Raw genomic sequence first — 14,977 nt, forward strand, 5'->3', positions numbered from 1 at the left:
AGGCACCATATATCCACTTAACTGCATACGGTAATACTATATGACATCATCGTATATGAGGGGAGAAGATATAGCATTTGCTTTTAAGAGACTGGCTCAACACAAAATCTCAGCTGTAAACACTTAAACGCTGCCAAAAGGCTTCAGAGCAGGACATTAATAGTACTTCGCCTGTCCCCAATTTTGACTGCAAATGAGGAGATCATTTGATGTCAGTGATGCGATACAGACTTCCCCAGGCGTCAGGGACTGACCCCAAGTCACAGCTCCTACCAAGCCCGCCAGCAGTGATGGCTTCCAGTGGAGCTTGGATCAGGCGCTCAGGTGAAAAGCTCTTGAGCTGCTGCTTGGCCCCTCGAGCCATCCAATCCACCAGCCCCAGGTTTCTCTGAAACAGAAGGAAACATATATGCTATTAAAACTTGCATGTATACGGGAAGTATCTGGCTGAAAAATTAAAAATGTATGATGCTGCATTCTCTAGAAGACTTTAAAATAAAGTGTTGTAATAATGAAATATTAATATTTAAAGTAGAGAACTACAACCTCAGAACATAATATATCACGCTACACTTTAGTCACTAGCAATTACTATTCTGCACTTTTGGACTATATGTGCTGACATGCAAAAAGGAAACAGGTAAGGACTTTATTTTTACTTCCCCATATCCAAAATAAAATTAATTTTAGTTAAACTTTGATTTGCCTATGGCTGATTTTTTTCACTGTTACTGTTCACCTTGAGTGCAAAATTCACTTATTGTATAAAGCAAGCTCAAACAGTTATGCTCACAGAAACTTGTAAAATAAAATTTAAAAAGCAATTAGGCCCAGTTTCTTTAGAAAGATCTTCAGATGCTGTTGTATTTTATGTAGCATTCATAGGATTTCAAGAGATACCTCCTCACCTGTATATGTTACCTCTTAACTCAGGACAATATAGTTTTATATATAGCAAAAGCTACGGAAGAAGTTACACAGCATAGAGCTCTGGTTAGAAGAACCAGAGTTGGAGGCATGTCTCTTACTTTTCCGTGTACTGGCCAGTGCCTCTGCTCATGCAGACAGAGGAAATTAATCCAGCAGACCCTCAGAAGAAGTATTAAGGTGAGGTTTTCCCCTGAGAGGATTATTATCAATTTAAATAATTTTATGTTTCATACTTATCTCAGCAACATGATTCCTTGCAAGTTTCTGCCTCCCAGCAATAGGGAATAAGAGGATAAGACAAAGGTAACTGCTGTGGTTGCCCAAAACACAGCGTACTAGCACTAGTGAAGAAGAGCTAATTCAATGAGTGGGATGGTGAGCAGCGTAACCAAGGGAAGGGGAATTTCTGTTTTAAAAAAATTTTTACATAATGTGATCTGAATGGAAAAGCAAAATGGAGTGAGACACAAATATGGCCTGACTCAGCATAACAGTGATAAAATGATCCTTGTTGAGGAAAAGAAGTGTTTGGAATCAAAAAAAAAAAAGGCAGCTAGAAATGTCAGCAATATGCACCCTGAAACAAAAAATAGTGGGAGAGGGAACATAGAGAATACTTCAAATGCAGCCTTTTGGAAGGTAATAGCTGTTGTTAGAACTGTCAGCTAGAAACCAGTCAAAAGACAAATGTACTTAAAATGTCTTGTCCAATAAAGATCCCAAACATCACTCAAAATGATCAGACTATATATTACAGAATTTGTAATGGAAATGTGAAAGAAGGCATGGAACAATACAACAGAGACAGATGGACTGTTTGCTACATATGTCGTTTAATATCAATCAGCGACTAGAATTTATTAACACAGTTGCTGCTTTAATGGATTGAACAAGCTTAAAAACATTCAAAGCATTAGATGGTAGGTGATAATTAAAATGCAATACACACAGCTTCAAAAAGTGTAACAGTGTCCTGATAGTATCTAGTATAATTTATTTATTTAAAAAAAAAAAACAACCAAAATAGACCTCACTGGGTTTTAGAAGGATGAAGGTTGTTTCATTACCAGTATCCACTGGAAGATGAACTGAACATTTGCATTATATACTGTTTTCTGCTTTTTTTTTTTCACCTAACTCTGCTTGCTCCCTTAACTTTTAAGCACGCTCCTTGCAAGATACCTAATGGAAGCAGGACAGAATGACCACCAGCAGTACAGACAGAGGGGAGCCCTTAGAGAGGAAACACCAAGCTGCTGGAGATATCCCCAGCTACCATGGGTTTTCCCAAGCACTAGCTACCACTTTTTTATCTTTCCATTTGTGTAGCCTATAAGTTATTCTCAAAGCAACTCTAATTCAGCAGCACTGTTTATTATATTTATGTATAATGCTTGTAGAATAAATTAACCAAACAATACTTATTATACTGAAAAAGACTGGAGTCCTTTTCTCATTACCTTTGTTGACATAGCCCTTCACCCAGTTTAGAGCTGCCAGCTCTGGTGAGTACTTCTTGGCATTTCCAAAGAGTTATCTGTAAGCCAAGTTATTTGTGTAAAAGTACTTTGCTAGGAAAAAAAAAAAGAGAGAAAAAAAGAATACAATGACCTCACTGTATGCATTTAAATTCTAGCCCATTCTAAAATATGGAAATCTAAATACGAGAGTCTCTTTTTGCCATAAATGATGAAGAAAAATATATTCATGCATGATATATTTTTGTAACTGATTAAATTACTTTAAGTGACTATGAAAATCCCATTTGGCAATCGAATCAGAGCCCAAATTTCCCTGAAAAGCTCATATTTTCATAAAAGTCCAGTGGCAGAAATTCCAGTTAGTTTAGTAGTGAACCCAAATATAGTTTGGTGTCCAAAGACAATTCCCTTATGCTACTTTGCAAAGTTCACCTCTATTCACTAGGTTAGTCCCTTGTTTTAAGATTAAAGTTATTCCTAGTTCATATTTATATTATTCTTCCATCTTCCCAGGTACAACAGTAGGAAATATCATGAATATACCATGATTATGAAAATAATTGCATAAATAACAAACGTCACAAATATTGATCACTCTTTCACTTTGAGGTCACACTAATGTTTTCTTAACACTAACCTGAGTCATGTTTTTTGACAACAGAGAGAGAATATTCCGTAAAAGAGAGGTCTTTTCCCACCCTGCTGCTTCCCTCAGTATTCATAGCCTCCTAATGAATCCTTTCAGCAATGTTTATATACCAATACTGTTAAATTAAAACTAGAAAGAGGAAAACAAATCATTTTAAACACATATTCCAGCAGGACGCTTGAGAAATAAAAATTTAAAACCTTCATTTTCCACAAGAAGGTATTTGTGTTATTATACTGATGCTGTCAGAACATTTAATTTTTGCCATCTCTGTAAAATCATTTAATCAGCTGACTTCTGTGTACACAACCAAATCTGCCTCACAGACACGCTAACCTGATACATATCTTTGAAAAATCGGGGGGGGGCATTTACAGACACACATAGACATAGAAATGTTCCACTTCACATAAATTGAGGAGCTGGCCTTTTTCTTTATCCCAGTTGCTTAGCAACTCATGGAAAGTTTTTTTAGAAAATTTTTAGAAAATAAGGCCTAGTTGTTTAACAATAGAGTTTCAAGGTTTTAAATTGTGGGGGTTTTTAATAGCTGAGACTCACTAACATAAATCTCAAGGAGAAAATCATACTCCCACTGAAGATTTGTCACTCATTTTAGAAGGTAGGATTTCCTGGTTGCTGCCTTTCCAGTTTCTTTTTGTTTTAAAGCCAATATTGATCACGATCTACTGCTGTTTCCTTGACTCTCCCCAGCTCTTCCCCTGAGCGTGAGAGGTGCTGAACGTGTTTGCAGGCTTCAGTTACGCCTTCTCTGAAAATGATCCTTTCACGAGTACTTAGGAGAAATGACAAATGACGTTCATAATATGCCATGTCACCGGAGCACTAATCAAATTAGACTTACTACCTTTGCAATCACAAGTGGGTCTTCATGTTTTATATCCCAACACAATTTGAGTCAAGTTAGCTTGCCAGAACATTGCTCCCGTCCTCGTAAAAGTAGATGACAGCTGTAACAAGCATTTTGGGAGCAGGCAGGTGCAGAACAATACAGCCACGGGAAGTGTAATGAAAATATACACCAGACTGTTTTCTGCAGTAAAAGCCATATTTCTATTAGCAATTCAGACAAATATCGATGGCAATCAATTAAGAGTGATTTGAATAAGATGTTCTGCAGGTGTATTAGATTAATTATGATCACATTAGTTTACTGATGTGCTAATTCTGTGTATTTATTTAGACAGCATAGTATGGCTTGCGTGTAACATTCATGTCTGGGTTTTATTTCCTACTGCGTGAAATGAGAAAGACAAAATGCTACAAAAATTTGTTTTGCATAATGAAAAGGCTTGTGCTCTAGTGCTTACAAATTGTGATTCAAAAACCAGGAGTGAAAGTATTCTGAGGTATACATCATTTACTGCTTGATTAAAACACTTAAATAAGTCCTGAACCGTTAACAATAATAAGTAGGTTCTCAGTGCACGATTTCTAATCCAATTATTTTTAAGAACTCCTAGAAATATAGCTAAGCATTATCACCTTTGCCCCAAAATCATTGCCGTAACACAGCAAATAAATAATTCAGACAAATAGTATTAGGAATTAAATTATAACTATCCCATGAGACTCCACGATCATGCATCACTTAATAAACAGATATAAAAAAAATGAATTTTACAACTGTATCACCAGGTAGACATTTTGGAATACGGTGTTACATGTAGGGATAAATGTGTTGATATAGGACCCAAATATTTGAAACTCATTGAAAAGAAAACATATTATGGCTACTATCTGACATTTGTGCTGTGCCATCTGAAAGAACATTTTAGAAATTTCAATGTTTTTGTAAACATTTACAAATTTTAGCTTCCATCTGTCAGATTTCATTTCCTGTTGCTTAATGGATCTTGCTTTTCACCTTTATGGTTTCTGTTTTAGAGTAGTGTCAAGTTGGATGTGATACAAAGCATCTGAGCAGATTCCTCACTTACATATTTTGGTTAATTCAGCTGTCTTTAGCTCAAGGAAATGCTTTGGTTTACATTATGTGACATTTCTCCATATTGCATATTGAATGTCATATCCCAGTTTTGCTACAAATTTTCACCAAAAAGAATGAAGGAAGAAAAAAACAGGGTTTGATATTCTGAGGAAAATTAATATTCTCAGAATCATACAAGTTTTTACCATTTGCTTTCAGTGAAATACAGAAGAGTTAAGCAAAACCAAGATCATCTATACCCAAGGGGATAGAGTCGAGTCCATACCTCTGAAAAGGCTCACAATTTCAATCTAGAATCAAACCTGTGCTGGTAGTGTCGGGGATCTCTAGATTTCTTCTTTCACTTGTCTTTTGTGCAAAGAGCAGTAACCTGAAGAGAGAAGGCAGGTTTAGAAAAAGTCAGCCACACCAACTGGGTCAGGCAGATACTCAGTCATAACTAGATCATGTCTTGGAGCAGAAATAGCACATACGCTTTTATTAGAGGGAAAAAAATAAGAAGAAAACTTCATGTGAAAAATCCCATAAAATAATATTATCACCATACCACTTTGCTTTGTAACCGATATCTTACTTAACTAGTAATTTTACAGGTAAATTGAAATGAATCCTTGATGCAAAACAAAGTTCACTACCTTTTCTCTTTATAGACTTGCTTTTCTTTTGCTCCTTCACAAACAATAAATACATGGGTATTAGATCCATGTAGAAGAGATCAAAATAAGCCCCACTGTATTCCTCCAAACTGACTTGGAAAAGTTACAAGAACTGGACACAATGGCTGAACAAATTTCAATGACAAAAAATAAGTTAGCTGTTCTTTGTATTGTTATTACTAAAATTTACTGTGATAATTTAAGAATGAAAGGATCAGATCAGAGCAAGGACAGAGTTTAACAAGGCAAAGTAATCTTCAACATAATTAAAAACTGTAATTAAGTAAAGTCGCACAGTGATACGCACTCTGCCCTTCAGTGATCTTTTGGAAATGTGCCAAGTTATGGTTCAACTTGTCATTTAGAAACTCTGTTATACACTTACTTAGCTTGCATCTTTTAAAAAAATAAATGCAATGAGCTATAGTAATTCACTAGCTGTGGTTTCACAACCCCGACTGGATTCAAAATCTCACTAGAAACTTGTGACCATCTACAAAGACTCCATCTGAAGCATTGAGTACAAGAAATTTAGCTGATGACAGTCTTCAAGCAGGTCATTGAGGTCATCGTTTAGGCATCGGTTGTTTCACACATCACTCCTATCTCAGCATTATTCCCCATTTTGCCATTACAATATGCAAACTTCTAGAATCCAATCACATAAAAAAGGCTTCCTTTACTTCTAAATACAGCAGGATTAAGAGACCTACCAAGGAAGGAAATAAAATCCCTAAATGATGCTTCCAACTTTCAGCAATCCCAAACACCCAGAATTAGAAGTTGGACCTCCAGAAATCATACTTGGGGAACACAAACTTATTTCTGTCTCTCAGATCTGGTCCTGGCACTTCCAAGCCTTTGTCTGAATCCACAAGGACTAGAGTTTACAATAAAAATGTCAAGAAAAAGCATGATGTCCGACACATCCACTTTCTCCAAATACTTAGCTTTTTTATTACAATTGTGAGGAAAAGTTGCATCGTTCTCCGTGTTTTCAGCACAGGTCAACTGAGAGGCAATGGCAGCAAAGATTGGCCTGCCAGAGAGTAACTAATACAGACTAGTGCATGCTCTTGCACCAAGCACTCACGTGTCACGTGTGATTTTGAGATGTACATCACTTGATCAGATCATGCATCACTATTGAATTATCCAGTTACATACAAAATGGGCCTCGTACAAATAGATTTTCTAACCATTTCACATCCCTGCTCAAAAAAATGTAGAAATATTTACATATTGCCAATACATTTTCCCATTTCTCAGTTTATGTAGATGAATCATTACAAATGAATGCTTTCTCTCTTTAAACCATGATTTCTTGGAAAAGATGGCCTATGTCAAACAGATGCAGCCTACATGGATACTTTAAATCCATTTAATCTTGATGAAGTCAAACAACTGAAAATTTGAATGTCAAATCACCTGAATAGATGCTGTTCCCATTATTTCTTTCAGCTATTTTATAGAAATAGTGCAGTGAACTGAAAATTTACAGATGACCCAAATTTTTTCAGGTAGCTCAAGAATGGAAAAGATTTTGAATAAATCCATAGTGATTTAACAAGGCAGAAAACATAAGTGTATGAACAATCAAAGAATATGAGCATTTCATATGAGCCACTGCTTACAAACAATCAATAAGCAATTATTAAAGTTAACCCACTTAATTTAGAAGCAAATAAAAATATCAACTCAGAAGAAAATGAAAAACACTGTAAAGTCTAATATTATTTTATAGGTAAAAAGGATTAGCTATTCTCTGCAGAGGAAGAAACAACTGTAGCCAGGAAATTTTTCATAAACCAGTACACCTACCATTCAGTTATTTTACTCACTTCCCAATTTCCCATCATTTATGTCACCTTTTAGCAGTGCAACTCCAAACTTCTGCTGGCTGATCATAAGCAATCTCTAATACCTGATTCCAGACAAGGATTAGTTCTATAATCATGGCAGTTTTTTGAATACCAATTCATGTTTAGACCTTTTTTTTTTAAGATCAAAACTAGAATGAAATTAATGGGTGTTTTAATTTACTCGTTCTGTTCCCTGGCTCCATTTTCTAATTAAAGGTGTCAACTACTATTTCAACACTTGTCAAAGAAATGGCAACCTCTTGGGAAAATATATATAAATCTCTCTGTATTTCAGGCTGACAAAGCACCAGCAAGATGAAAAGTTGTAACGAGTCTTCACTGTTCCCAGCCTTCTGGTGTTTCACCACATATGATATTAAAAAACTAAAAATTAACATAATTCAAAAGTATCTACTTTTGCAAAAATACAGGCTTTTCTTGTCATTACTTTCATAATAATAAAAGTTGTAGTTGGTGTTTCCCAAAATCAGGGCTCCACATGAGGGTGGCTAAAAAGACTGCCACCTTTTCAGTTCTCTCAAGTAGAAAGGGTTTCATCACGTTCTCTGTTAACGTTTGACTTCCAGTGCCACATGCTCCACGTTCTGCATGCTAAACACAGCAGTATACGTCATCTTAGCTGATCTGGTGTTAGTGAGGGAGAGAGATCCAGTCTGCTCACCTTTCCTTGCTTCCCCCTTGTTCGAGGGGATGTAAGTTGATATGGGCTGGGCTTAAAAACAGCCAAACTAGGCTTAAAAGGTGCCCCCCTGAATACAGCAGGACAAGCTGTCATAAATAGATTTACAAATAGTCTGGGAGTTGTTTCTGGATTAAATTTCCAGGAAGGCTTCTTAGCAGAATAAATGGGCTGTTGCAATAACTTATGGTAGCACTACAATTCTTTTCTATAACTTAAGCAAGCTAAGAAATAGTTGAATACTTTGTCATTATTCTCCTCTTTTGCCTCCTCCTACTCTGAGTTCACTGTCAGCACCATGCTAGATACACCTGTGCTGAGGGGAAAGGAACTGCATCACAGCAGGTCAGCAGAGCAGATACTGTGATGAGAGACCTTTCTGCCCCGCGCTATGTTTGAACACCAGCAGTAAATCTGGACATACCTTGAGGATTGCTGTGTCTCTACGCAGGGATTTCCTTTCATGGGAAAGAAGAACAGCTGGAAGTATTAAAGGGAGAACATATAAAGTCTTCACCAGCAACCTGGGCAGAAGAAGGAAAGAGCTGTATAATTCAGCAGATGTGATGTTTCCTCCAGGCAAAGTCAGGAGTTCCTTGGAGGGCAGGTGTAGGCAGCTCTTCCTCCCTAGAGTCACCAAAGCAATGAAAGAATATCAATATATCAAAAACCAGCTGAGTTAGAGTGACTGCTTTAATTCTCTTTCCTAGGTTTAGTGACTGTATCTTTGCCTAAAAGCATTAGCATTATGACACTGAATTTCCTAGGTTTGTATTTTTTTTCCTTGCCCTTTTTTTTTCTGTTTTCTTTTTTGCTTTTTTAAAGGAAAGGAAACATTCCCTGGAAGATTTAACAAGAAAGTTCAATATTGTTAGCATGTAAATTGTAGCTGAAAAAACTACTAGAATCTGTTAATAAAAAAATGGTACATGTTATGTATTTCCTTCCTACTCTTTTTGGCTAGTGTGTATTAGCAACTCCATTGAAATGAGTGGAGCGTGCAGCAGCTGACAGGATCTGAATGAGATTTCAGATATGGTGTATGGCACCATGGTGAATTACTGAGATTTTCATATTCCTGTTTTATTTTTCTCAGAAAATATGTATGCCTTAAAAAAAAAACATTTTAAAGTCTTCTTCTGAGATGTCAAGAATGTAACCTTTATTTTCAGTACTGCTATATTAGCCATTCAGGTGCGTTATGACAACAGTCCCATTAGACACATGTGCTTACCAAAAAGCAAATCAATATGATATGGCATATGGCAAAGAGCTGATGGGAAAATATGTTGAACGATTTGTAAATTTTCAATAAACTATATTCACCAGTTTAATGCTCATTCTAAAAAGAAACCTAAGTTCGTTTATTTTCTAATTTACCTTGAAGTCTGCACACAGATCAATTGTTCGCAGAACAATTTCCTTTACAAGGACATTCTGCCCAGATCCCAGCAACAGCAGATTTATGTCAAAGGCTGCCAACACATGATGTCATTGAAGGAAGAAATTTAGATTTATCCAAAAATAAAACAATCTTGCAAACATCTTTACATTTAATCACAGAAGTCCTATTCTCTTGCCTGTGTTCCAAACACCCATGAGGATTAAGAGCATGATAAGAAGAAACCGTTTGCCCAAACAAATTATTCTGTTAAAAACATAGAAGAGAAAGAACACCAGATGTTCAAAAAGAATTGGGCACAGATTTAAGAATCAAAAAAGGATGATGAATATGGACCATGAAATAAAGCATTAAGCAATGTGATGATCATCTGTTGAGTAATAAATCTAGTCTTTGTACGGTTCTCTTTTCAAAGTGAATTTAACTGGAAAGTTTTCCAGCTCGATGAAAATGTTGTCAAGTCAGAGAAAATACTGGTGATTATAAGAATGCTATTTCATCTGTTAATACAAATAATAACATATCAATACAGAAAAAATATTTATCTATGAAACAGAAGTCTTGCACTTTTACCAAATGATAAATAAATTGCTGCTTTGATTTATATGTAATCCAGATGGGGAGCCATAACTGATTCACCTCATGAGAAAACCGCAAAAGCTAAGGCTAACCATAGTGCTTTTGTATCAATGTGTGTGTGGAAACAACTGCTATAATTTAAGATTATGTATAGCCCTTTTCCAGGTTCTCTAAGTTTTTAACAACATTTGAAGTGATGAAATCAGGGTTGGTTTCGGAGGGAAGATAAGTATTTGTTGAGAGACTAAGAAAGTTGCCCTGCAATCTCCATACTAAGAGTGAAAAGGAGAAGAAAGGAGAAACCTTTTCTCCCATGCTGTAAAACTGCTGTTGTGAACTTCTTCCAAAGACATTTGCAGCTGAAACAGCTGGGCTGGAAAGCACAAATTTGGCATGAAAGGACTCATCACTGAGAGCTAATTGCCTTTGAACAGTCTTATGAACTTTTTGTTGGCTTATGCACAGACAGAACCCTTGAAAACCTCTATGCCACATGTGCATGGTGTGTTTTCGTCGCAGGTTTTTCCACTGAGCATGTACCATGTACAGCTAGGGAAGGGCATGCTTGCATCACTGCAGGGACCTTGGCTCAGGCCCAGGAAACTTTGTGAATGACAAATGTGACCTCCTCAGCATTTTAGAAGACATTTATTTCAGTATAAGGCAAATGAGGTTTGGATAGAGAAGAATTAAATTCTGATCATCTCATCTTGGAAAGGAAGCAAAGTCTGAGCTCCTTCCTCAGTTCACCACATAACTTCTCACAAGGAAAGCAGAACCATATGGCACATGCTATTTTAATTGTGTTGCATATTAAATAGGGAATAGTTAATACTTCCCTTTTGTTTCTTCTTTTTTTTTTTTTGGTTATGAAAAGTAGAGTCAATATAGTCTGGGAAGCTATACTCTCTTCAAGTAACTTGAAAAGCATTTTCAAAGAAATAATGCATTAATTTTAGCTGAAGTGCCAACTTTTAGCATAATGACAGCCCAGGTTTGCTGTATGATAGTACGGCTTCAATAGGGATGATGGAAAGTGCCCCAACCAACCTGCCTGATCAGCCAGCTGGACTCTACACATTACCATTTCAGAGTAAGGGAGTTCAACGTGAGTCCAAGATATAAAACTCCTGTGTGAAAAGCAACACAACTCTTCTTAAAGATTCACATTAAAGAGAAAGTAACCACAAGTGCCTTTTGAAGTAACGCTTATTTTCTTGGTGTGTGTTTTATCAGTGCCCTGGTTTCTGGTTTGAAGTGGGAGCTTGTTTGCCTAATTGCTCTGGCCAGCTCTGGGTATGTGTGGAAGCTGGCTGCTCTGGAGAATTCCAGGTGAACACCAGAATTCCAGCTTTTCTATCGGGCTTCAAGTGTTTGTGCTTTATTCCATCCCTGTCTGCCCAAAGGTATAGGAGTTCTGTCCTAAAAGCAAAATCAGTCTATCAAGTAACAATGCCTGAGAAGTGTAAGGTATTCAGTTCTTCTCTCAGTGTCTAAAGTCATTGCTCAAGTTTTACTGAACCTTTGCTCTGAGCAAACTCTTCCGTCCTTACCTTTTATTTTAATGACTGATTAGAATTTCTAACTTAATTACACCAGATGTGTTGCTGCTCATCCTTCACCTTCTCTCCTTTGGATGTTCATTCATTATTTATTTAACTTCCCACTTTCTTATTAATTTTTATCTATGCTCTGCAGGTGAATAGACCAGTTTGTTCATCTCTCACTGAATTGTAGATCACCAGCTGTTACACTGCTTGTAATAGTTGCACTAGATCGGGAAAATCATTTTCATTATTTCTTAGCTTTTGGAAAATATCCACATCATGTACACGCCTCAGCATCTTGACATAAAAACTGTAATCTCTACAAGTACAGAATTAAGCTGCAGTATTGTTCTAGGTCAGGCCTCACATATTTTGTATTAATCAGCAATACAGAAACACATGTATCTGCTACACTCACTGCATAACAGTTATATTTTCTGCCCTACCAAATCTAATTTTCCCTAAAAAAAAGAAAAAAAGTGGAAGATTCGCATGCTCTGTGCAGGGTACAGCAGGACAGGCAAACAATTTTCTACTGCCACTGGCAAGTGTAAAATTGTTACTCTTTCTTTTAGTGAGTACTAGAGTGTTGATAACCAAAAGTGATTATCAGGATTTTATCTTGTCTGAGCACAATATGGGAGTTCCCCGTTCCTGCTAAGAGCAGCAGCATCTTTACAGAGCCAAATCTGCAAGGCAATAGCCCTCAAGTTTTTGTGAGATTGTATCCAAGCGAGAAGGGAAAGTGTCTCATTCAATGAAGGCATTTTAAAAAATTATCTATTGCATCTTACTCTTTAGTACGCAGTGTCATCAGGCTTGAAGGAATTCGTCATAGTACCTGAAATATTTAATTGAGGAATGAAAAGCACATTTTGGTAGAAACATTCTCTGAAACGAAAACTTACCAGAACACCCATTTTGAAAACAGAGATACGATTGTTTTTCACTCTTAGATTAACTCAGAAGTCCAAATTCATCAGACACTCCTCCCTACCAGCTACCATCTTTTCTTCATATGATATATATGTTTCAGCCATGGTAATGAGAGCAGAAGTATATTTCTAGAAGATGCAATATTTAAACTTACATCCTCCTAGAAATATTTTAGCTAAGTTACAGGACTGCTGGCACAAACTATTAACTTGCCAGGCTTCAGAGTATTCTCATACGTGAGCAGGGTACAGCAAAAAATGGCATTGCCTCCTTTAAAAATCAATTATATTTAAATGAAGCAGATCAACATATATTTTAATGTAAAAATATTCCATTATTCTATATGCAGCCACAACATTATACAGCATTTCTGCAGGGGAAAAAAAAAATTAAATCCATAACAAAACACAAAATCATCCAAGATTTTGCTACCACAGTGAAGAGGTCATGTACCAAGAACTCTTTGCTTGAGCTTAAAGTAATTATCTCCAGAGGTTTAGGAAAAGTTTTTCAGTGCTATATCTGTCATACTACACCATTGATATTTCCTCCCTTTATGCTTATTACAATGTTACTCGAGGAGTGATTGTAAACTGTTTTGAACCAATTTGCTGTGATACAATTCGCAAAGAGAGCAAGTGAAGTCCCTTCATTTATACACACTCCAACAAAAATGACTAAAGAACAGAAACTCTTCTAAACGATGACTTACCGGAATGATTGAAAAAAAAATATTCAGCCACATACCTTGAAACGCAATAGCATGTGGAAAGAGATGGAGATCCTGTCCATAGTGGACCCACAGTTGCCTATAGAACTCTTGTACAACCAGAGCACGATGATGTTGCTCCCTCTTGAAGGCAAATACGTAATTTTGAAGTAAAAGCTGCTCTTTCAGAACTGTATAGAGAAGATAAAACTGCAGTGAGAATTTAGATCTGAGTGCAAACTCTCAACTATTCCCTTCTTTCTTTCTTTCCTAGAACCATTTCAGATCCAGTTTTAGACATCTTTATGCCTTTTGAGAGTACTTTCAAGCAAAATACTTGTTTTGATTTTAATTTTTTTACAAAGTACTTTACAAGTGAAAGGGGGAAAATACTGGCCAATTAATACTGTACCTCTCTACTTTTCCAGGAAACACTGAATTAAGTCTTAAAAAGCTAATGAAATTTTGCTAGAGGGATGTTGCTCTTTACAAGGTTCACACGGATGACCCACCTTCTTTTAATATTTATTAATGTGATTTGAATAAACTTATTCTTTCTCAAAACATGGCTTCGTCTTAAGAGAGTGTAAATACTACATTATTTGGAAATACATTTCCCGTTATTCTTGCTAGGCCTCAAAGATGTAAATCTTGCACAGAGGTGGTAAGCTGTTTGTGTGGGTAGAGGCTAGGTCCAGCTTCACTGCATAAAACTCCACAGGAGCTGAAACTGTCATCTGAATGCTTGAGATCACAAGATTTAGGAACACGTTGTGGCATAAGGGAGCCCCTGAAGGGCTGAAATGTGGGAGAGACGTTGTCTCTGCAGAGCTGTGCCATGGGGCTCCCCCGGCTCCGTGAGCAGGCAGCTCTGAGGGGAAGCAGAAGGGCTCTGCAGAACTGGGGCTAGCTTCCAACCCCCCGTTAAACTGTGAAATCTCCACTTTGACTCTACAAGGTGCAAGCTTGTTGTATCAAGGTTAATACTGTTTAAATTATTTGCTCGTTCTGCTAATTCATTGTGCATGAAAAGATAAAGGTTGGTTCATTTTGGTCTTTCAAAGAAAGGCTGCTTATATGATTTTTATAGTGAAATTAGATTCTGTTCACATAGGGACCTAAAAACTGTACTTCTATTTATGTATTCTAGCATAATTATGCAATTTAAAATGTCAGGTGCTGTAGATGTTAATTCTCAAATCATACACACAGACACACAGTGGAGTTCTCCAAGTGCAGCTTAGGGCAGGCATGGTCCACATTCCTTAATCCTTTTCTCCCTTAAACGAGAGTTTCACCACGATTGTCGTTGTTAAAATTTTGTATAAATCAAATGAAGGAAAGCGAGAGTCTTTGTTTACAAGAACAGAGGAACAAAAACAACTACTGGCAACTTTTAGAGCTGGAGCTCTGAATGCACATTTGTAGTATCATGAATAAACAGAAGAATCATTTTATTGAATATTAATATTTATAAGAGTGAGGCTAAACAACATCAAATTCTTCCTACTGACTACTGCCTTCATCTAGAAGATTAATTAAATTAGGTTCTAT

General features: G+C 36.6%; 1 protein-coding gene across 1 annotated transcript in view; it reads right to left on the bottom strand.

The window, feature by feature from the left end:
• Positions 1-202: 202 nt before the first annotated feature.
• LOC137665318 (bifunctional heparan sulfate N-deacetylase/N-sulfotransferase 3-like) overlaps positions 203-14,977 on the bottom strand; it is a 180,781-nt gene continuing 166,006 nt past the window's right edge. The window contains exon 6 of the mRNA XM_068404193.1: positions 203-388. Within this exon, the coding sequence (XP_068260294.1) occupies positions 203-388 (186 nt within the window). The remainder of the gene's footprint in view (positions 389-14,977) is intronic.

This window comes from Nyctibius grandis, chromosome 6 (assembly GCF_013368605.1).
Source record: "Nyctibius grandis isolate bNycGra1 chromosome 6, bNycGra1.pri, whole genome shotgun sequence".
NCBI classification, from domain to species: Eukaryota; Metazoa; Chordata; class Aves; order Nyctibiiformes; family Nyctibiidae; genus Nyctibius; species Nyctibius grandis.